The sequence below is a fragment of the Alexandromys fortis genome, unplaced genomic scaffold (assembly GCF_014885135.2).
Source record: "Alexandromys fortis isolate MF-2015 unplaced genomic scaffold, M_Fortis_MF-2015_v1.1 scaffold_50, whole genome shotgun sequence".
In the NCBI taxonomy this organism is placed as follows: domain Eukaryota; kingdom Metazoa; phylum Chordata; class Mammalia; order Rodentia; family Cricetidae; genus Alexandromys; species Alexandromys fortis.
The window spans coordinates 271,608-295,115 of NW_026067932.1; the positions used below are offsets into that span (position 1 = coordinate 271,608).

At 48.1% G+C, this 23,508-nt stretch overlaps 1 protein-coding gene across 2 annotated transcripts in view; it reads right to left on the reverse strand.

Annotated features, from left to right (window-relative positions):
- The window catches only part of Slc9a3 (solute carrier family 9 member A3), a 48,466-nt gene extending 40,738 nt beyond the window's left edge, over positions 1–7,728 (reverse strand). For both annotated transcript variants that reach the window (XM_050145707.1, XM_050145708.1), the window contains exon 1: positions 7,400–7,728. In XM_050145707.1, coding sequence (XP_050001664.1) covers positions 7,400–7,607 — 208 coding nt within the window. In that variant the 5' untranslated portion in view covers positions 7,608–7,728. The remainder of the gene's footprint in view (positions 1–7,399) is intronic.
- Positions 7,729–23,508: the final 15,780 nt, after the last annotated feature.

Below are 23,508 nucleotides of genomic sequence, written 5' to 3' on the forward strand. Positions count from 1 at the left end.
GGGAGGAGGCAGAAATTTTTTTTCAACAAATAAAAAATATCTGTATCCTCAAAAGATTTAAACCTATTGTCCCTTCCCAAATAAGTATAGCAAATGATATAATAAAAATTAATAACTTCAAAAAAAAATCAGGTAGTGAGCAGGTAAAGGTGTTTGCTGCCCAGCCTAATGGCCTAAGTTCAATCCTCAGGACCCACATAGTGGAAGGAAAGACCTGACTCCAAGGATGTTCTCCGACCTCCACAAACATTCCTTAGCATACATGCATACAGTGTCCAGCTTGGCAATGGTGTTTCTAGCTATTGTGTGACTATCTTGACATTTTTGTTTATTGGCTACCATTATGTTCTGTAACCCTCTCAGACATCAGGTACCTTGTAAGTACCTCATCTGTTGAGATCATTTCTTACTCCTCCATAGAGAGATGCAGATGCTGGCTCATGTCCTGTGAAATGCCTAGGGCATTGGGGAGACAGGAGCTTATCCCTGTACAGACGGTGGAACCAGGCTGCCGTGAGTGCTTATCAGATGCTGTGACATCTACAGGTAGGAATCAGAAGTGTCCAAGTCCAGGGTGGGAGGCACATCATTGACATCTGTGTTTCCAGGAGCCCTGAATGCACAGTGCCTCCTTGGAGAATATGCATCCATCTTCACTTGTCCCTCCCTGAAGTCCTAGAACTCTACTCCCAGCCCAAAGTCCTCTCAGGATTTCTAATTTTAGAGGCTGGAGTCAGCTCCATGGACTGACCTGGATGGGGAACACTGGTCTCCTAGATGAGATGAAGAAATGGGCCCCAGACATGGCACTTCCTGGACAAAGTATGCTTACACACTCCTTCAACAGAGTCTAGGTGTGGGGGCAAGAACTTGAGCAGTATGAATATGCACATGCAAAATCACCCACACTTACATACACACAGGTGGTCGTGTGTGCACCCACATGCTCAGCATAATCAGTAATGAGTCTGTGCTGTTTGCATACACAGGCACACTTCCTAAGAGGCTTATGGTGGATCCACATCGCACTAGCTGGCTTATACCCTCCCTCCCCACTTCTTCCAGTCTTCCTTGCTAGAATGAGATAAGCCACACTGCTTCCACCCTGCAGTTGGAGCTCCCCAAGTTCCAGGGTCCTCATTTTCAAAGGAGAAATTGTGTTCACTTCCCTGTATTACTGTATCCTGGGTAGCTGCCCCCCAAAGTTCGAGGCTCAGGAGGCCCAGAGAGGGCTAGCGGAAAGGCCTAGCTGATGCTAACCTCTATTGGCTCAGATTGAAGGACACAAAGCAGTCCCAGAACATCAGGAGAGCTGCTATGGGTCCCTTGAACAAGCCTGTGCCAAACCTAACACAAAACCTTCAGCAACTAGTGATTTTCCACTTCTCATTTTCTTCAAAAAAAAAAAAAAATCCCTAAAAACAGGCCTTTTAACGTTCCCATTTTGCCTTGCAAGAAACTCTTTCCCAGCAGAGAATACAAAACTAACTGGACTTTGGCACATCAACTCAGCAGGTGGTAAATCCTGCAGATTTCCCAACTTACCCAGGAGGGGAGAGAGGACCAGGCCACTTCACCTCACTGGATACTTCCCTATTCAGAGACAGCTTGAAAATCTGACCTGGAAATGATGCAGGTTTTGTTCTCATCTAGAGATCGATCCCAGAGCTGGATTGCTAGCTCTACACAACGCCTTCAGGGTACTTGTCTAGGGAAGCAAGGAGCTGGGTGTTCTTCAGGGGGCCCCAGGCAAAGTCCACACCCTTTACCCAACCATAAGCTCCTCCATCTGTCCCTGACCACACCTCCTCCAATCAACAATGCAGCCCCAGTGATCCTGGTCCTGATGGTCTCAGAGTTTGCCTCCCATTTCCCCCCACTTCTTGGGTCTCTAGGGCTTTAACTTGTCCAGTCCCTTTACTCTAAAGTTTTCCTTACTCTGTCCAAGATGACAAATCCCTCTGCATTTATAGCAGCTCTCCAACCCCTCAGTCTGAACTCTGTCCCCTGTAGCCAGCAGCCTGAGGGCTCTCCTTCAGATAGGAGATCCTTCTTAGAGAAATGGCACTCAGTGAAAGACGTGCACAAGAGGAACAACCATCTAGAAGCAAAAGCCAATGTACACAAGCCTGACAGACCTCACCTGTCCAGATGTTAGATTGACACTCAGATGTGACACCCATACTACTCTAAGCTTATGGGAGCAACCTTTGCCTGCCACGCCTGAAAACATGTTGTCACCAGGGATGCCATGCACAGGAAATTGGGTGGAAGTTTGGGGAAGAGTGTGACTAAGGACTTAGGAATCTCTTCCTTGGACTCAGGACCAAATGGGTGCTGGGAGTTTAAGGTAGGAAAGCCAGGTTCATCAGCATATCATTTACTCATCTTTGTATGAACATATCCATGTATCCAACCAGTTGTTCATGCCCAACCTTGCATGTATTCACTCCTAAACCTGCAGAATCCTTGCTAAGTGCAGACAGGTTAGCCACCAGAGACTCAATAAGAACATACTGCACATTTACTCGAATCAAAAGAGCTTGGAGTTAAGGAAGGTATCCTCAAGACCTGAGGTAGCCTAGGGATTTCTAAGCTGGGAAGCAGTGGGGTAGTAGGTAGCTGGGTGTGGGGGATAAGGCTAGGGATGAAGGAGGCAGAGTCTGGGCTCCAGCTGGAGTTGAAGAAAGACTTAGTTAGAACTCAGCTGGCACTCAGTTCAGGGCCTTGAAATGCTCACTGGCAGGCCTCCCCTTAGTCCAATGCCAGTGATGGCATTCGACTGTACTAGCCATTGACTCCTTAAGGCAGGGCCAGGCTAGGGAGAGCTGGGGAGCATTCTAAATTCACCAGTACTTGCCAAACCATATCCCTGGCTAGAGGTCTGAGAAGAGAAGAGCAGAAAGAGAAAGGAGACGAGAGGAGACAGACAGAGAAAGAGAGAGAGAGAGAGAGAGAGAGAGAGAGAGAGAGAGAGAGAGAGAGAGAGAGAAAATTTAGGGTTGTTGTTCAGCCTCAGCACTGAGATGTGGCACCCTAAAACATGGTGCCCTGAGCCTTAGTAGCCATGGCACAGTGATCCCAGGGACCGCCATGTCCTACAACACAGAAGGTTAAAAGCTTTTCTCTAAGGGAAGCTCCAAACCCTGGGGCTGGGTGGAGAAAGGACAGCTGAGTGGACCCTAACCTTGGCAGGCTCATTGCAAACACACCGAGGACCCTATGAGAGACTTAGGACATACACATCCATAGAAACCCTAATTTTAAAACACCCCAAAGAAACCTAATTGGAAGTCTCAACATACGACAGACTATAGGGATAGAGCCATGACATGACATGAAGCCAACTAAATGACTAGGTTGCCAGGGCGCAGAGGTGGTGTAGCACTCTGGCTTGTTACAGTGAGCAGTTTGTTGAGGGCTGGCAGGATGCTTGTGCCCCACAGTGAGGCTTCCCAGAACAAGAGTCCTAGAAGGCCTAATGTTCTCTCTAGAAAGCAGCAGGGTCACCTGTACACATAGACAGGACTAGCCATTGCGGGGTCCATCCCTGCAATGCTACCGTACTTCCTAACCTTTCCTCTTTCCTCAGATGCTTCAGTTTCAAATGCTGCATGGTAGTACAGCTCAAGCAACTGTCCAGGGGCAGTTCCCCAAATAAGATTTTATACCTGCAATGACTCCCAGCAGATTTTAGAGAAACCCCTCAGCCACATGAGTTCTGTGCTACAGTTTACACCTAGACTGTCTCCCACTGTCTCCGCCTTGCTGACACGGCCCTCACACTATTCTGTTCTGGTCTGAGAGGCTCTTGTTTCTTTACTAATGGGACTCAGCTGGGATTTATCACTATTACTAACTGGAAGGCCTAGGGGATATCATTTTTCTCCCCTACAATCACCTCCTCCTATTCTTTCCCGCCTTTTTTTTTTTTTTTTTTTGGTTTTTCAAGACAGGGTTTCTCTGTGGCTTTGGAGCCTGTCCTGGAACTAGCTCTGTAGACCAGGCTGGTCTCGAACTCACAGAAATCCGCCTGCCTCTGCCTCCCGAGTGCTGGGATTAAAGGCGTGCGCCACCATTGCCCAGCTCTTTTTCATCAACCTCTAGTTCCCTCTCTGGCTTTAGCCAGAGGCAACTCTGCTCCTAGCACAGTAACAAGAAACCAAAAGCTGTATGCTGATAACCCTGCTATAGTCTTTTCCTTCCGGTAAGTCTGAAGCCCAGAAGAAGTTCTGATTGCTCTCCCCACAGCCTCTTTGGTCTTATATTCTGTCTTGTAACCAAAGCAGTGGTCTGAGAGGCCAGTCATGACTGAGGCCCACCCCCTATACAACTTCAGCAAGGACCAAAGTCCTCTAAGGCCTGCAGGTAAGGTGATTCTGTCTTCCCCTAGCATTGCATTGGTCTCTTCCCAGATTCTTTTCAGTTTCTCCTCATCCTTCCCACAAGCTCCCAGTCTCTCTTCAACCTCTGCACCACCTCCCTTGGCATCCCTTCAGACTCCTGACCCTGCCTTCTCCTACTCCCTTTTATTCCATAGCCACCCTACTTTTCTCTTTTCTTTCTTCCCGAAGGACAACTTCCTACTGTGTGTCCTGAAGCTGCCCGAGTCCACCCTAGATGGAACCTGACAGCTACTGCTGCCTGTGCCCTGACATGGGCCCTTGTAGCATAGCACCTACCCAGGCTTGAGTGCAAACATTGTGGCCATAGGTTGGGGATTCCCAAATGGGCAGAAAAAGGAGCACCTCAACCACTTAGGGTAGACTCTGGTCTTCTACCACAGACAGTACTCCTCTCCCCCACCCCAGACACAAGCAAACACAAATAAAAATAAGATAAATATAAAACTATCCTAAAAAATGAAATACCTGCTGCCTGGCCCCTTCTCAGTCTGCCACTCTTGTGCTGTACACAAGCACCTTGCCTCCCTTAGTCACCAACCACAATAATCACGCGACCTGTGTTCTAGGGTCCATGTAATACTCCCAAGCTAGGTCAAAACCAGCTGGAAGAATTATGACCTCCTAACCTTACAAGGTTGGGCTAGGAGTTAGAAACAATCAGAAGAAAACATGAATCCTATCAGCATAAGACCTTCCCACCCTCTCCTGGAAAGCAGTTTCTGTACAATCTGAGGGTGAAGCAGTGTGGACAGACCTAAACATTTTTTAAAATACGTGTGACTTAACCAGTGAGAGCCATGCCCTTGTCTGGGAGCTGTGGAGGAATCGGCTATACTACCCAAGTTCACATGTGTGTCAGCTATGTGCCTATGTTGAGGACAGAGCTATGTGTGAGGTGGATGTGATGGGGCTTCTGAGGTTGGTTGGACAGGGAAGGCATCTGGGAGGTTTCTGAAGAACAGGTCAAAGTCAGCAGGGATCTGGATAAATCCAGACTTCACAAGCCGAAGGAAGGGTTGTAAGGCAAGAGTTAGGCATGGGAGTCACTGCCACCAAGAGGTTGGTTCTTAAAGCCAGGCAGAGTAGAGTTGAATCTGCAGAATGTTTCCCTCAGCTTCTCTCCCTTGTGCCTCTGTAATAGAATTTAAGGATGGACAACGGGTGCCTGGTAGGGTCCTGTTAGAGTAAATCCACTCCAAGAGCTAGTACTGGGGAATATTTGCTGCAACTGCCTATTGTTGGGATAGAAAGGGATGGAACTTGGGGCAGAGGCTTTAACCCTTAGAGGAGAGGGTCTTGTGGACTGATGGGGTCTTAAAGGTACAGAAATGTCTGCTACCTGGTGTGCAGCTATATCTGAGGAACCTCTGTGTGGGGGGGGAACAGTGCCATATTCTTCACTGAACATGCTGGTGACTTGCAGTAGAGGGCAGGGAGTGGGTCAGCAAGGGCCAACACCTGCAGGTTTAAGCAGGGAAGCATGTTGGAGGACAAAGCAGGATTGGTGGGGGTACTTGGAAAGATTGGTGAGAGCCACTCAGCCACCAGGAGGCCTTGGAGACCTAGGAAGGGCAAACTCTGTAAGTTCTAGAAGTCAGGAGTGAGGTAAAATTGAATAACAGGGAACACCTGGGCCCACTAGACTACTTAAGACAGAGATGTCCTTCTGCAGAGCTGCCAGTCCACTAGTGATCCTCTTAATGATGGCCAGTCCTTTGGGAGCAAGTTCATGTTCCCTAGAGACCTGCAGAACCATAGCCCTAGGGGCCAGGCTGCCCCTTAGTCAGTGTGCTAGCCTAGTACAAAGCATTGCAGAGAAACCTGGCTGCTGCTGAGCTGAGACACTAAGCTCCAAATCTATATTCCAGGGCACAGAGATAGCACAGAAAGTACACAGACTGGGGATGCTGCAGCCCACAGAGAAAGAAGCAGGCGAGCTTGTTGAAAGGGCCTCCTGGGGACCTCCCTGGCCTTTCCTGGACAGTCTGTATGAAAAAGTCATTAGTGTCTTGTCACAGCAGCAGACAGCACAGACCTTACTGAAAAACTCAATCAGATAGTGTCTGTGAGGACAACCAAGTGCTAGATCCACAGGCTAAATAGACAGGAAGATGAGGCAGCCAGAAGTACTAGAAGAAGAAGACGAAGATGGAGAGGAGGAGGAGGAGGAGGAAGAGGAGGAGGAAGAGACAGCACCTTCACTAACTAGGTGCTCTGAGTCCGAGCTCTCTAAATGTTCTCTCTACAGCTCGCCCCTCCTTTGTCCTGCTAAAGAGGCAAGCTTCCTCCCAGGTCGTTGGAGGGGCTTTTTCTGCCTCTTCTATTGCAGAACCCCAAAGGAAACTGGCAGGCTAGGATCTCTGCATCTGTTCTTGCTCTCCTCACACAGGGGTCTAGTAAATTCCACAGAGACCACATATCACCACCTCCAGAACGATACTGAAGCTTTGATCCTCCTAAAATTTTTAAGAGGTCTGACCTTCCTCTCTCCTTGCTAGGTTCTTTTTCAGTCCCACTTCCCAGATTCACTGAGTCAGCTGGGAGAGGAGCACCATCCTCCTCTCCAGACAAGGGGTCATGAGTTTCCCTGGATTTAGCAAAAGTTATTTATTGGAACCCTGTCTCGAACAACAACAACAAAGCTTATTTACTTATTTATTTTCACTGTCTGGAATGAGACTTCATGCCGGTGCCACTTACACTCAGTGCAATACCAAGCCCCAAGGGACCCAGCAGGACAGCTAACTAGCTAAGGATTTGGGCAGAGCAGTCGCTCTGAGCCTGCAACTGTGGGCGACACCTGCCCTGTAGGACCAGAGTATGATGCCTTCGGGTGTGCTTCTCCAACCAACACGGGCACCAACTCTCCCTGGATGTGCCTCTTCCTCAGAAAGGAATAAATTCTAGGGCAAAGACAGGTGGTACAGGCTCTAAGGGCATGACTAAGACTCAGTCCTGGGATACCGTGATCCAAAAAACCCGGGGCCGCTTACCGATTTTGGCCAAACTGGCCACTAGGATCCAAAGCGCGATGATGTATGGATCCTGGACGTGGTGCCATTTGAAGGTGACCACCTGGAAGCTCTCATCTGCGCTGGGTTCCGCCTCAGAGGCTGTCGCCCCTCGCAGGCTGGTCAGCGCCAGCGCCAGCACCAGCGCCAGCAGCGGCTTCCAGCCTGGTCCCAGAGCCGGATGCCACATTGCGGCTGCTCAGCTTTGGGAGCCAACACGCATACCGTGGTGAGTCCCTGCGTTCTCTGTCCCTGCGCTCAGCTCGATCCGGGAGCTGGCAACAGTCAGGTCCCCCGACAGCCGGGGTGGCCTTTAATCCCGCTGCCCCCTCCCGCGCCAGGGCGGGGCTTTCCCGCCCCCGCTGCGCACACGTGAACGCAAACAGTTCAGCCTTAGAGGCACTCACGCCGGCCCTGCTCACACCCACCTAGTCGCTTGGGCCCCTGCCTGGAAATCTGGGCTCTCAGGGTGCTGCATACTCCTGAGCTAGCAGCCAGGACCTGTGGATTTGGAGGTCCTCGAGGACGCTCGCCCCCAAGGTCGAGTAGCACCCAGCCCACTGACAACTGCTTACCTCCGGGCGGAGCGCAGCGTGAGGCCAGACAGGTCACTGCAGACCCTACCTGATAAATGGGACCTGGTTCTCCTACCTTGACCCCCTCAGCAGCTAGATGGTTTCCCTAGCTTCGCGGTTCGCTACACCCTATTATTTACACACAGCGATGCCCTTCTTTCTTCATTGAGAACCTGGAGTCCTTGGGTAGCACATCATGCCATCTAAGTAAACTTGAGGCAGTATAGAAAGACAGAGAAAATGAAGGAGACACGGGACAGGAAAGGGATTTCTCATTCCAGAGTATGCTCCAACTTCTGGCCAAGTGAAATTCGAGAATTCCATCACAATTTAAAATTGCTGTGAACTTTGCATACACATAGACAATATTCCTTTTATATGGAGATATTTAAGAAAATGATGTTAAAATGGCAGTAAATCATGTGTAATGCCTAACTAAACATATACGACTTTAATCCCTTTCCCAGATATAAACCTGCAGTTTTCTGGGAATCTCACAATACGGTTATAGATTTGTTTACAGAGAAAAAAAAATAGAAGCAATTGTCATAGTCGGTGGCACTGCATGGCTATAATATCAGCATGCGGGAGGCGGAAGAAGTATTTCAAAGCAAGCCTTGACTGTGTAGCAAATTTAAGGCCAGTTTGGGATACATGATACCCTAACTCAAACACAACAAATAGCCGTGTCTTAACCCCCTTGCACAATCCTTGAGATCCACGGTTTTACTTTTTCAGCTGTAACCCTACTTAGTGCACATTAGAACCCTCCCTACAATCTAATTTAGGGGGGAAAAATCTTGGCAACCCTTCAAGATATAACTTCAGAACTCACCACCAAAATTTTATACATGGCTACTGTAAAAACAGTCTCAAAGTGACTCCCGAGAAGTCCATACCCATATGCACACTGCCATTTATACATATACTGTCCTTTCCTCTAAAATCCTCTTTCTATGAACCCCTATGCCAAATCTGTTACAATGTTTTAAAAACTCTAACTTTGTTTCACACTAACTTTCTCTAAAATCCTTTCTGCATTACAATCAAGAAGCCCAACTTCACCTGAGCAGAGTTCTCAGGCTACAGATACTGCTCCTCCAGCCCTTGTGGCCAACCAGTTAACACTCTGTAACACAACCCAGTGCTTATCAACATCTAGATCCTGTGTATTGTGGCCTGGGAGTCTGCTCCTCCATGACAGTACTTACTGTGGCCTGTGACCACAGGGCACACTCCCATTTTCCCCCAGGTCCTTTCTGCCCACGGGTGTTAGAATCCCTCCTTGATAAGGGCTGCAATCTAGGTATTCACTTATGTATCTTAGTTCCCCATGAGAGCTGACTTTCCAAATCTGTTCTGCCCTCCAAAGCCTACCCTTCCACCACAGTCCCTGACAGCTCCTTTTCCAACCACACTCAAGCCTTGGAAGCCCTTGGCTAGACACCTTTTAGAATCTCCAGAGGTCCTTTAGGACCTCCTGTTGGAATACCCAACCCAGAGGATAGGTCCAGTTCTCCCTGGATTCAATCCATCCTCAGACCATCGTACCTTGCTGACGGCCCCTCCCCTACTGCCCAGGTAGGTAACACCCTTCTCTGAGGCTCTAGACGTCCCTCCCTGTGCTCACTACCTGGGCTCCCTGAGGTCTTGCTCTAGTGTCTAATGTTTTGATACTGGGCTCCTGACTCCCTGCCAGCTCTGCTACTCAGCTTAGCTTATATCTATGGGCTGTCTGTCCTCTCTGTGGAATGTCTACTTCATCAGTGAAGGGCTGCAGCGGTGGTATGGTCGATTCCCAGGACTTGGAATAATGTCTGGAATACATGTGTGGAATACTGAGTGATTGGTGTTTGGACCCAGGACAGGCAGGGCTGGCATCTAAGCACACAGGTCAGGGATTCCAGAAGGGAAGTACTGGGCTGAGTGACTTTAGTTTTCTGTCTCCGTGTGTAATGCTGATGGGTGTTGGCTTGCATGACAAGATGGAAAGGTTGAGTGGTAGGTGGTGAGTGTTGGGGCAGAGGCTGGGTAGTTGGACTGGACCAATCACAAAGCCTGGAATAGAACGGGACATCACAACTTTGTAATTGGCCACCAGGCTTGCAATCTTGGTGCTTGCTTGGGCATCTTGTATGGTGAGTTTCGGGAACTGCTCCCAGTTCATATGGTCAAACTGAACCTGCTGTTCCCAGTCACATTCCCAGCCTCCTGTCCCAGAGAAAAGCTAGGAGTTCAGATGTTCCTGGATAAAGCCCAAGGTGGAGCATGCTTTCTGGATGTTGTCCTTCTTACCTGGGAATGCCAGATCCCATGGCAATAGTGTATCCATGACGTCCAATTACCCTCCAAGGATTTCATCTATACCTGCCTTTCCTGTTAGCCTGCAGCCAAAAGTCACACCATTCAAACAGAAAACTGAATGGCATTACAATGCACGTATGAGAACTCAAGATGAACACTGGTTCCATCCCTGACAATAGTGTGATGTGCCACTTACACCAAGAGCCATCTAAGAAGGGGGAAAGGGCATCTAATAGAGGAAGAGAAAACAAGGAGCCCCTGCAATGTCACAGACAACAGCAAGGTAACCTCATAATCCACCACCCATTGCTCAGGTGAGCTTGGCTATATGGCAGGGCTTGGGGTCACTTAGGAATGATTGTATGTATGTCTCAGGCTTGTTAGAAGGCTCCAGCAATGAGTGTTCCCACACTCTGGTGACTGAGAGGAGTGAGGCAGTGGTCATGTCCAGCAGCCATGGAAAAAAACTGTCGTGATAGATATATGATCATCATCAATGGGCTGGGGTCAGGGTTTAGGCAGCTCTCACGGTCTGCTTTTCTTCTGCAAGGCTGTGGTTTTAGAAAGCCTAAGCCATCCCACAAGTACCCACATTTGGAAAACTGTATAAACAGTGACACCTGGGGTTATTTGATAGCCACTGATCACCTCCTCCCTCAGATTGGCAAGTGTAGCCTTCCTGGGGCCTAGACCTTCTGGAACTCTTAGGCGTTTTCCTGTACAGGCCTAGAGGACCCATGATTAAACTGGGCTCAAAGATATTGAAAAGCAGTCCAAGAAGGGCTAACAAGCCCACAAAAATACCTGAGCCTCAAAATTAAGGAAATAAAAGTGGGCATCATCTCATTTGACACATTAACTTCTGATTATGAAGTTCATTTGCATGGTTTGTGAAAACTTTTGCATAAAGCAACTAATAATTACAAATGTTCTTGTTTGTTGATAATACATGAAAGACAAAACATTACTTTTCAGTCTAAATTCAAGAGGTTTGAGAACCTTTTACACACTGCCTACAGGTTACCACCTTGGGAGTAGAAGAAGCTTGGAGGAAGAAGCTGCCCTGGCCTGTATTGAAGGTGTCCTCTGGGTGCCAAGGACTTAGAGTTAGAAGAGGTCCACCTGGGAGCTCTTCCAGGAACCAAAACCCAAATCACCACTCAAGGTAGAGATATTGTTACTTTTTATTTATTTATTTATTATTTTTTGCTTGCTAGTATACAATTGTAAATTGCATTTCTTCTAGACAAACGAGCATCATGCTTTTGGGTCTGCCTATTAGTGCATTTGACACTCCCTGCTCAAGACTGGGTCTTTGTCCAGTCTGGAATTTGCAGGAGACTCACTCTGAACAGTTAGCCTGTATTCTACTCCGGCCTGTGTCAGACACGCCTGGAATAGACAGGCTGCTGTCACAGGGGTGTGTGCTGTGGCTCTGGATCCTTGGAAACTTTGGAGCCGGTCAGGCTAGCCACATCAGAGGCTAACCCGGCAGCAGATCCACTCACTACAGGGCAATAGGGTGATTGTTGTGTTGCCAATCCCACACGGCTCTTGATGCAGGGAACTGAGGCTAGAGGCTGCATTGCATTCCGAAGTAAGGATAGAGAGTGGGCTGCCAGGGGCTCAGCATCGCAGCTTCCACAGCTCCTAGCCCTGCTCCGCTCTTCCTGTCACCTGTTGTCATCCACCTGCCCCCACTCCATGAGGCTGAATGTCTCCTAAGAAGTTGCCTAGTTCTTGATCATCTCTGTGGTGTTTTCAGCTCTCTTCCTTGCTAGATCTGATTCCCAGAGAGTCTGGGCAACATTTAGTGCCCCAGTACATCCAGATCATCCAGTACAAGGGCCATCATCATGTATCCCTCTTTTTTATGGCCTCTGGGGTAGGTCCCCGCCTGTCTTGTCTGCTATTGGGATAGAGCCCCACAGATCTTGCACAAGCCCTGTAGTGCAACCAAGACTATGAGAGCCTTATAGAAAAGGATCACATGGGCCTGGGACCCATCCCCAACTTGACTTCAAATGGCAGGGTGCCCAATTGTCTCCAGTCTAACCACTGGGGCAAAGAACAGGGCTTAAAATATTCTGTAGACTGGACTGGGACACAAAGTCACCAAATTGTATTCAGCAGATGAAAAATTCAACAAACTATGGCCAAGCTAGGCAGGCAGGCAGGACAGCTTGCAAAATGAAAAAAAAAAATTCCTCTAACCTGACAACTGGAGGATGAACTGGTGACTCCAAGCATCAGAGGAAGCATGAGAACAGGGGATATAGTAGGTACCTCCAGGCCTCTATGCGTCCTGTCTCAGTTGAATCCCCTGTCCTGAAAACTGTACTTTGAGAAGAAGGAAGGGGAATATACCAAACTCCAAAGAACTCACAGGCAAATCACCTCGTGTAGGTGCAACTTTCACTAACGGGGACCCAATACACTACAGTGGGTTTGTAGGCTATATGACCTATTGACCTCACCTTAGGCTTAGTTGGTATGGGCACACTGTGACGTTTGCAGAAGGCTAAATGCCCACCTTCAGAGGACTGGTTCTCCTCTCTGCACTGCTGTGTTCTGGGTCTTGTTCACACAAACCTTGGTGGGAACTAACGTTCCCCAAATCACACACTTGGGTGATCATCCAGGCATCTCCTCTGACTCCCTTCTGGGTCCCAAGGACCCTCAGGATCTTTGGAGTATGCCCAACCAGATTCAGGCTAATCTTGCAGGGTGGTCTTGTGCATCTGCTTCATCACAGAAATCGTGATCCTGATTCTTATTTTCCCTGGGAGAGAAGATGCATGTCACTAACCACACTGAAGACTGTGAGCTTGGCTAAGACTCCAGAGCTATTTTATGGTCTTCAGGGCCCCTAGAAGCACCCATAACCAAGTGTAGATGGTGGGAGCAAACTGAAAGCAATCAGCCCTGGTGTCTCAGGGAGGGGTAACGCAAAAATGCTCCACCTCTCTGCATTCCTATGCCACTCTGTATAGTGAGGAGTCCTTGACTGCAAAGTCTTCCTGGGGTTTACTGTTGGATACCAGTCTGTGTGTGGTGTTGCATGCTTAGCCTACTGTCTCAGTTGTTCTCAGACAGCCTACCAGTTGTGGAGGCCCAGCACTTGGTCAGTATTACAAGCCAAGCCTCTCCTCCCTGGATGGTTCCTGTTAAGGGAGCACCCATACAACCAATCTTAGTGCAACTCTTCTGTGCAGCTCTAACCCTTCTAAAGAATATCTGAGACTTTGGTTCCTCTTTGGACTTCCATTTTGAATCAGAAAGGGGGGGCGGTCCCCAGGTACTTCTGAACAGAAGAAGAGTGTTCTGGACCTACCTGGGCCCAGATCTCACCTGTCTTGGACAAGATCTGATTCTACCCACCAGCTTTAGTTGTTTCACGTGTGTGAATAGCAACAAGTAGCTTAGGAGGCCTTCTTTGTATTTATATTCTACCCCTTGAAGACGTCTGACAACAAGTAGCTTACGAGGCCTTCTCTGTATTTATATTCTACCCCTTGAAGACGTCTGACAACATGGTCATGAGCACAGCAGGCAGTGCCAGCCCAGCTCCTGTACTTCAGACCTCCTGGAGCGGGAACGACACGCAGCTCCCCTATCAGCCAGGGAGAAGGCTCCAGAGACGGGAACAACCCAGAGTGCTGGAAAATGGCCAAGTCCCCTTGGGCCTGAAAAGTGCAGCTGTTTCATCTATCGAGGGCCCCTGCCTTGTCTAGAGATCAATGGTCTTAAGCCTTGAAAAGCTGGATGACAATAGGCCCAACAGAGAAAGGCTCCTGGACTTTGTCTATGTCTGATATGGTGTGTGTTAAAGGATTTCAGGAGGCACTGCCTTAGGAGCACTGTGCACACGCAGAGATCCCATCCCCTGAGCCCCGCAAGGGCCCCTAGATGTTGGGATGAGTGCTATTCATAACAAATATTTATGCAGCTTTGTTTGCAGAATCACTCCTGATAGCCTTTCTTAAGAATGCAGGGGGATTTCCCTGATGAATGGTACTTTTGTTCATAGGAACAAGTCCAGAGATCCCAGTAGTGTGCTGTAAAAATGGTCATGCATTTGTCACCAGTGGCCTTCTTAAGTAAAACAGAGGCTAAAGTCTGTCAGCAGGCTTCCACATCACAGTGTGTTGCAAACCACAGGGAACCAGGACTTTAAGTGAGCCCCCAGTTAGACCACTGCCCTTGATACCAGGGCGACTTGTTGGGATAATAAAAGTTCCTCTGGAAGGTGAGAAGTGGCCGCCCCAGGAGCAGTGGGGACGCAGCCCCTGCCAAGTCACTTTCACCTCCTCTGTTCTGCTTTCAACATATGTTGATCTGGTGGGAAACACAGCAGGTCAATGAGCCAGTTGGTTGCCCACCAAGCCCAGAGCAGAGTAGGAAGGAATATAGCCACACTCCTGGCTTGGAGGGCCTCTTTGAATACTGGGAAAGGGATTCGGGACTTTTACTAACAGAGTTTCTGATCCAGATCTGCACTCCAAAGACCTAGGAGAGGACAGCAGACAAAGGGCCTCAGGGAAAACCCCAGGCCTTTGCTCCTGGTCTCTACTGTCAAGGGTTCTGTGCGCATGGAAGAGAAGAGGCATCCCCTAAACCAAAGGTAGCTCTGGATTCTGAAAGCAAGGCAGCATCAAGTTGCTCAAGAGAGGGTGGAAATTTTCCAGAGAGGAATGTGTGCAGTTGTGGAAGGATGGGAAATTCCTAGGCAGGGGCCAGAACACAATTCATTTGCACTCATTAGCCTTTCAGATTGGAATGTCACTCATGCCAGACCCTGGTGGCACAAAACACATAGGGAAGGACTCCATGTCCCAGCACACAAGAGCCCCTTGGCTCCTTCCAACCCCACAGACTCTTCCCTTAAATCTGTCATCACATTCAAGGACTATAGACGTGGGACTCCACATCCTAGCCCAACTCAAGCAGAGAAAGGAGAGGAATGCCAACTGAACCAATCATTCCAGGGCACAGCAAGTGGGCTGCCAGCCAGTCTTTTCTGTGCAACTGGGCCTGGGAACCCTGTGGGATGTACACAGCTCAGGCTAGAGCTGGCCCTTTCTGAGACCCTACTTTGCCCTTTGTTCTTTCTCCAGCAGAAGGGGACCATTCCATCATGAGTGCAACTCTGCAGCCCCACCCAGACCCACCTGAGACCTTGCAGGAGGAACTCAGCCATACTCTCACCCCAAGTGGGTACAGGCTGTTCTGGACCAGCCCTGGCTGTGCTTAGGTCAATTGGGTTATAAAGGAGACATGGTCGTGCTGGACATAAACTCTGACTTCTTCCCAGAACCAGGAGTTGTGGGTTTATGGAGTGTAATCCCGAGGGAGGATTAGGCTGCCAGCACCTTCTGAGTCACCATTTAGTGGCCCTGGAGAGGGTGTGGAAGCCTCTCCCGACCTGGGCAGCCCACCTGAGCAAGGAGAGCTTGGAGTGGGAGGAGGAAGAGACCTCTTTCAAGATCTACCGTGCAAGACAACATTCAGAAATGCCTCCCCCAGCAGCCGAAGCTGAGGAGAGAGGGGCACCAGTGACCAGATTTGAAGTCTTGCTGCCAGGAACACCAGCTGTGAGTTTATATTTCAGGAATAATATTTTCAAAGATCAATCTCATGCTTCCACTATTTCAGCTTGTGAAAACAAGGGTGTTTTCCTTGGACGTGGGTGTGGGGTACGTTCCCCTCCCTGAGTGAAGTGGCCTCTTGGCAGCTTTAGATGCAAGCTGACACATCGCTCCTACCGTAGCCATACTGCCCTGGTGTTAGTGTCCTAACACATTGCATGGATTCTGGTTTCCACTATAGTGCAGCACCTCCCTGATAAGAATCTCTCTCAGAGTCTCCTTTTAGCATCTGTCCTTAAGGGCACAGCTAGGATGCTCTGACTGTGCAAGAGATACGGGACTATGGGGAAGGAATGTGCCCTCCTTGAACTGAACACCCACTAGTGCCCGCCGTCTCCCACAGCACTGGCTGCTGTGGGCCCCTGTAGTAGGCCACGTGGATGGCCCTTTGTTCTTGTCTGCACATGAATGCACTCATTGTTCTGTCTATGAGTTTCCCTGTTTAGAGACTGGTATTATATACACAGAAAAACAACAACAGCCTCTAGCTGGCACCCCCTTATGTACCCTCACCTGGGTTTCATTTGATACCCCTGGGAACCGTGAAGGTAGGCTGGCCTGGCATCCACATTGTATTCCTAATCCCATTTTAAAGCCAGGAAGCTGAAGGCTTTGGTAGCTGGCCTAGGGCCACTGGGTCACAGAGCCAGCGTTCTACACCCATCCAGCCCTGATACCCACCCTCTGCTACTTATGCCTTGGACATTCTCACTAAGAGGCAGAGATTCTGCCCATGCCAAGGGCCTGTGGAATCTATACCATATCTGCCATGTGTGAGAACAAGTTTTTAGCTACCTACTCTAGGAAAAAGTCAAGAATCTAGGCTCAGTGAAGGAAAATATAGGTAAATAGTACCCTGAGTATCAGTCCTATGAGAGTGCCCCACAGACACAGAAGGCTGTAATGAACCTAGACAAAACAACTTCCAGGTGCAAGGCTAATACGGAGCTTGGTCAGAATAACACATTCACCTGCTGAGCTGCAGGTAGCTGGAAGACAAGGGGTGGCAAACTACTAGAGAAGTTGATGACAAGGACAATGAATTGGTTTATTTTTTCCAATAACTCTGATGGCAATGTTCTGCTAGTCATTGGTTGGTCACAGACTGTGGTGACTTAAACAAGAATGGATATCATAGGCTCATATATTTGGATGCTTAGTCACCAGGGTGACAATATTTGAAAGGATTAGAAGGATTAGGCAGTTGGGGCTTTGTTGGAGGAAGTGTATCATGGTATGGGGTTGACTTTGAAGTTTCAAAAGCCCATGCCAAGCCCAGAGTCTCTCTCTTTGCCTGTGGATCAGTATGTAGCTCTCAGCTACTGTTCCAGCACTATGCACGCAACCATGTTACCTGCCATGATGACAATAGACAAACTTCTGAAACTTTAAGCAAGCTCCCAATTAAGTGCTTTCTCTTCTAATAGTTGCCTTGGCCATGCTGTCTCTTCATATAATTAGAACAGTGACTAACACAGAAGTTGGTACCAGGGGTAGGCCATTATTGTGATAGGTCTGCCCATGCTTTTGTTTGGATGAATATGGAATACTTTGGAACTTTGTACTAGAAAAGTAGTTGATCATTCTCTTTGGAGGGATACCTTGTTCAGTCTAGATATAGTGGGGGAGGGTCTTGGTCCTGCCTCAAAGTGATGTGCTAGAATTTGTTGACTTCCCATGGGATGCCTTAACTCTCTGAGGAGTAGATGGGGATGAGGGGGAAGGCGGAGAGAACAGGAGGACAGGAGGGAGGGAGAACTGGGATTGGTATGTAAAATAAAAAAGATAGTTATTTTTTAAAAAATCGAAATAAAAATAAAAAATTAGAAAATTTAAAAAATATTAAAAAAAGAAAAATGGTTGAATGCTTTAGGTAGAATTTTATAATGACCCAGATCCAGAGATTTCAGAAGGAAAGAATATTAGTAAGTGGCCTAGAAATCATTCTTGTGATATTTTAGTAAAGAATGTGGCTGCTTTTCCCCTTCATGAAAATCTTTCTAAGAATAGATTGAAGAGTTTTGGATTAATGGCATTGGCAGAGAAGATTTCAGGAAAGTCTGGTATTGATACTGTCCTGCGGTTATTAGTAATCACTTTAGTGCAGATCTATAATGAAAAGAAGCAAGCTGGGGAAAGAGAAATACAAAATCTACAGTTTGAGGAGAAAAGAAGCACCAGGAAAGGTGATCTTGGAGCCAAGACTTGTGCTCAAGGAAATTAAAAGTTTAAATTAAAGCCTGATGCTAAATGGGATAGAGAAAATGATGATCTCAGGGTAAGGCCCCACTAAGCTAAGCTTCCACCTTGTGAGAAGGAGTCAAAGAAAAGTTTAAGCAGTGAAGGAAAACATCAACCACAGAAAGCCGGTGCGAATATAACTGAGCTAAGAAGCAAAGTTCCATCTCCAGTTTGGCAGCTTGTGCCACTTGGTTCTGGCTTTGTCAAAAATACAGGAAAGGGGTTGCAGATTCTTCCTCCACGGCTAAGGAAAACTGTTGGAGATGCTACAGTCATGGGATACCTGCCAAGGAGAGCTGCAGACTGGGTGTAAAATCAGCCCAAGAGAGAGAAGCATGCTGCAGTCAACAAAGCTGAGAGGAGTGGGAGATCTGAAGAGCACTCTGACACGAGGCACAGAGATGCAGAACTTGTTGTCTGCTCTGCCGGATTTTGGTTTTGCTTTGGTCCAGTACTTCCTTATTATGTCCCCCTTTCTCCCTTTTGGAATACATAGTTTGTGCCATTGTATGTTGGAAGTATGTGATGTTTTTTATTTTGGTTGTACAAGGGGGGTACAGTTAAGAGATTGTTATGAGTCTCAAAAAAATTTTGAACTTTTAAACTATGTTGGGACTGATAGACGATGGGGATTTTGAAGTTGAACTGAATGCATTTTTTCATTATGATATGGCTACAGGCCTGTGGATACCAGGAGTGGAGTGTGGTGTTTTGAATAGGATTGACTCTCATAGGCTTGTTTATGCTTAGTCGCCAGGGAGCGGCAATATTTGAAAGGATTAGAAGGATTAAAAAGTGTAGATTTGTTGGAGGAAGTATGTCATTAATGGTGGTCTTTGAGGTTTCAAAAGCTCATGTAAATCCCAGAGTGTCCCCTGCCTATGGTTGTAGCTCTCAGTTACTGCTCCAGCACCTGCCTGCATGCCGCCATGCTCCCCACCATGATAATAATGGGCTAAACTTCTGAAACTGTAAACAAGCCCCCAATTGCTTTCTCTTCTAATAGTTGCTTTGGTCATGGTATCTCTTAACAGAAATAAAACAGTCACAAAGACACAGACCAAGGTCATTGTCCCCAGCTTCAGCACAGATTCTTAACTCAGAGCTACCTAGTGCCCTGCCATCAGTGGTTCATGCTCCTCAAACCAGTAGTCAGCATGCTAGAGACATTACATGGAGTGCCTGGAGGGTGTTGGGGAAGGTATGGTCACACATGAAGAACAGAAGAATTGTTGGTCTACTCTACACACACCTTTGTGATGTTGCCCTCCGGGTGCAGGATTGACTTGCCAGGTGTGCATGGGCAGACAGCTATACACAAGTCACAGGCTCTTCTGACTTCATTCTGGCTCTGACTGCCCAAGTGACTAAATATTTGCTGAAGAGTAATGTTGCTTCTCTGTTAATGCCATAAGTTCTCCCAAACTACAATCCGTGTTTCAAGGTTATGACAGCCATGGTTTGGATCAGCCAGTGATGACAAGACAACAGAATATTTTCTTCTAGGCTTATTTTCAGGTATTCCTAAGTCTAGGCTTATGAGGCCCATAATATGGCTTCAGTCAACTGGGTCAGATATCAGAGCATCCAATACCAGTGAGGGATCATCCCTGCTGTATAGCAGCTCCTCCATCAGTTTTGACTGCTTGAGCACAGGATAACGGGATAGGGCAGAACATGGAGCTAATCTTCAACTGCATCCAGTTGAAGGATACAAAGAGACTGACCTTCTCAGGACTAGTTGTCTGAAACAGAACGTGTTAAAGCATGCTGTACTGGTGTATGCATGATCTAGGAAATGGAGATTTTGCTTCAACCTCTTCAACTTAAGGACCTTAGGTAGGCGCTGACTCTGTGGTACCAGGCTCATGAGCCCATTTCCCTTTTCTTTGTTGTCTCCTGAACATAAATTCCCACTTTCCTCTCCTGTGTCAGCTCACATAGAAAGATCAGAGGGTGCTATCAGAGGCTCTGCCTCCCTTCCTGAGGAAGGAGCTTGCAACTCCCTATCCCCTGGACCAAGCACTATCACTTGGCACAAAGTGACTTCACTGATGGAATGATCATTACAGAATGGTGGAGCTGAAAAAGCTCCCATCAGCTCTTTTGCCTGAGATTAATTCCTCTGTGCCCAGAGCCTCTACTTCTCTACTGGAAGCCAGGTCTCTCTGTAGTCCATACACCATAGCACCCTATTATCGGCCATACTCTCGGTACAGGCTGGGAGGGGCCCAGTTTATGGCAGACTATATTCCTGCCATAACCTGCCTGCAGGAAGGGAGCTACTAGGCCAGGAACTGAATAACTGTGATGAGAAAAAAGTCTTCTGCAGGCAGAAAGATCCTGACTCAGCCTGGGCTCCTGTGATAGCTGTTGATATAAAAGAGTTCTTCGCCATGACCTGAGCCTGGGTGGACAATGGAGAGAGATAACATGAGTACAACCCCCAGAAGAGTTTCAAATAGGGACAGGTGTAAAGAATTCCAAAGTGCCGTCCTCCCCCAATGTGGTGGGTGCAGACAGAGGGACAAGGCCTAGGTAATTCACACCCTTCTTTGGTGTGTTGTCAGGGGCCATTGGCTCCCTTCCCCCATGACCTTGGCAACTCACAATGAGAGAAGGCTCTTATCAGCTTTCCTTCTCCTCGTTAAATACTTATCGAACAATAGCTCTGGCATTGATGAGATACTGAAGGGTGTGGAATTATATATTAACTTGTTTTAATTAATGTTTATGACACAGGGTGCTGTGTGCCACTAGCCACAATAACAACTTTCATTCAGTGGTGACCAGGACCGCTCTACTCTCCTGGACCATAGGACTGGTCAGCCTGGAAAGCTGCCTCTGTAGCCCTTGGCCTCCCAAGTTGACCGAGGTTCCCCACCAGAGCCCTCCCTCAGTGCCCATGAAGTTGTCCTTGGATCCCTTCCCTGCTTTACTTCTGAGCAATGTTGAGCAGTAGAGAAGCCCCTACCTTGAACATAGTCACTACATCTACACCAAACCTACGAGGGATCTGGCTGAAGTTGAAAGAAAAGGCTCAGCTCAGCCCAAGTTCCTTGCTTATGTCATTTACTACGACACCAGCTACAAACGGTCCCCTCTTCTCTCTGTGCAAGTGTCCTGTCTCCACCTTTCAGTTCTCTTTGACAAGCTCTCCCAAAGCAGTTTGTCCAGGGTTACATGTGGTCTCCATACTGCCATCTCCCACTACTGAAGCAAGATGTCATTGTGCTCTACCTCCTGCCCTGATTTCTACCTCCAATGGAAGTGGAAACCAAGAAAGTTTCTGTCTTTGTGGTCTCCAGACAGTATCTCTCAGGCTTCAGGATCTTTTCATGATGAAAGTTCTCAGCTTTCAGCAGTATCCGCTAAACCTTTGGACCCTCCCAGCCTCTTCTACAAATAATCCAGTTTCTCTCCTGGGTTCCCAGCTTACAGATCGCTCTGGATTCATCCAAACATAAATTTCATCCACAATAATGAAGACAGCAGTCATGTCTGTGGCAAGCAGATGAGGACAACAGCGAGCTACTCGCAAGTGTGAACTTGGGAGATCGACACAGAATGCCCAGAGAGAGCTCAGTGATGCAAGCTGTCTAGTAGCCCCACAGAACACTGTGAGTTGCTGTGGCTGTGCAAGGGCCTGGACAGCTCGAGTGGGGTAGGTTCATTCCGGGAAGCCTCAGGGTGACCTTGACTGAGGAGAAGCCAGTTGCCAGGTATTACTCTGAATGCCAGGAATCCTCAGGGTAGGTAGGCTAGACATCGAAGTCAGAGGGCTACAAAGGGACAGGAACGTCACCAGTATAGGGACACACACTGACTGGCTTTCAGGAAGTTTGGGAACACTAGAAGAGAAGTGACTCTAAAGGAGGAAGCCTAGTGCAGGGACCACCCACTGCTGTCCTGATGGTCTAGTGTTGGGACCCACCAAGAAGGGATCGCCAGGAGATTCACTACCTTTATGGATTATGCCTCTGTGATCAGGCCTCCAGTTCAGAAAAACACAACTTTCAGTTTCCAAGCATGTGTGACACAGACGGAACCCAGCTTACAAGGAATTTTTTCTCGGCATAAGGAATTCCTAAATTCCAGCCAGGCCAGCCAGGGACAGAAGACTCAAGGTGACATTGAAGAGGCAGACGATGGCACCCCCATCTGTCTCTCACTGAGCTATCATCTGATGCCCTGGCTCTCTTCTCCATTAGGGCTCCTTCTCTCTTCCAGTATCACTAGGAAGGGATTGTATGGGTGTCTCCCCAGCCTTCCCAAAGAAAGAGAGCACATTGTGAATGGCACACGTCCTACTGGCTGTTGCTAGGCTATACCACAGCAAATCTGGGTGTGTGCCCACTTTGCTGGACAGCTCTCCCACTGACTAGACACAGCCCAGTATCTACAAGATGGGGTAAAAACCTACCTGTGCTGACCTTTGAGGTTGTTAAATTTGTCCATAGAGTCAGTCATATATGGGTACTATGACATGGCTAGGACCTGGTTTTTCTATCTTAGCTTCCTGATAACCTTCCAACCCACAAGGCCTGCTGGACTGAGGGTATCAGAACCTGGGCCTCTGTCTGTAGACCTCATATACACTCACCAGGGCAAAGTTACAGCTAGATAGCTTCTTAACAAAACCCCTGTCTTCATAATGCATAGCAGCACATATTCTTTGTTGGATGCAGACAGAGCTCAGAGGGTGAGACTTTATTCCAGGCTTCTTCATAGGGAATCCAGGGGATCTAAATCTCTGGGCAACACTGCCCCTGCCTCCCCCACATGACTATTGTCTGTTGCTTGTCCCTGCTGAGGGTCTGGGACCAAGTTAAGGACCAGTGGTAGACTTCATCTCCTGGGTATAGGAAGCAGCTATCTAAGAAGAGCCTGTTATAGAAGCTGGATAGCAGAGCCATCACTACCTTGTAGCTCTGGGTTCTTCCCACGCCCCTGAACCCATAATCCTTCACCAACATCACCTCTGGGCTACAGCAGGCCTGTGGGTGGGGCCTAGATGTTCAGGGCTCTGGCAGGGTCAAGGCTGGGCTGACTATAGCTGTTGGCTGTAGGTAAGGCAATGAGAACAACATGAACGTCCCAGGGCCACCTTGGTTCTGCCCAGTTCTACTGAGATTGGAGATGACAGACTCACATAGTGATTTGGGATCTGCCATCCACCCTGGAGATCTGTCTTTAAATCACAAGCCTGTGATGTTTGTAAGTCTGGGCAGTCCTCATCCGTAAGGCTGGTGGCAGGTCCCTCAGTTACCTCCTTGGACTCCAGATCAGAACAGTTATACAAAGGGCAGTCTAGCATTGTTAC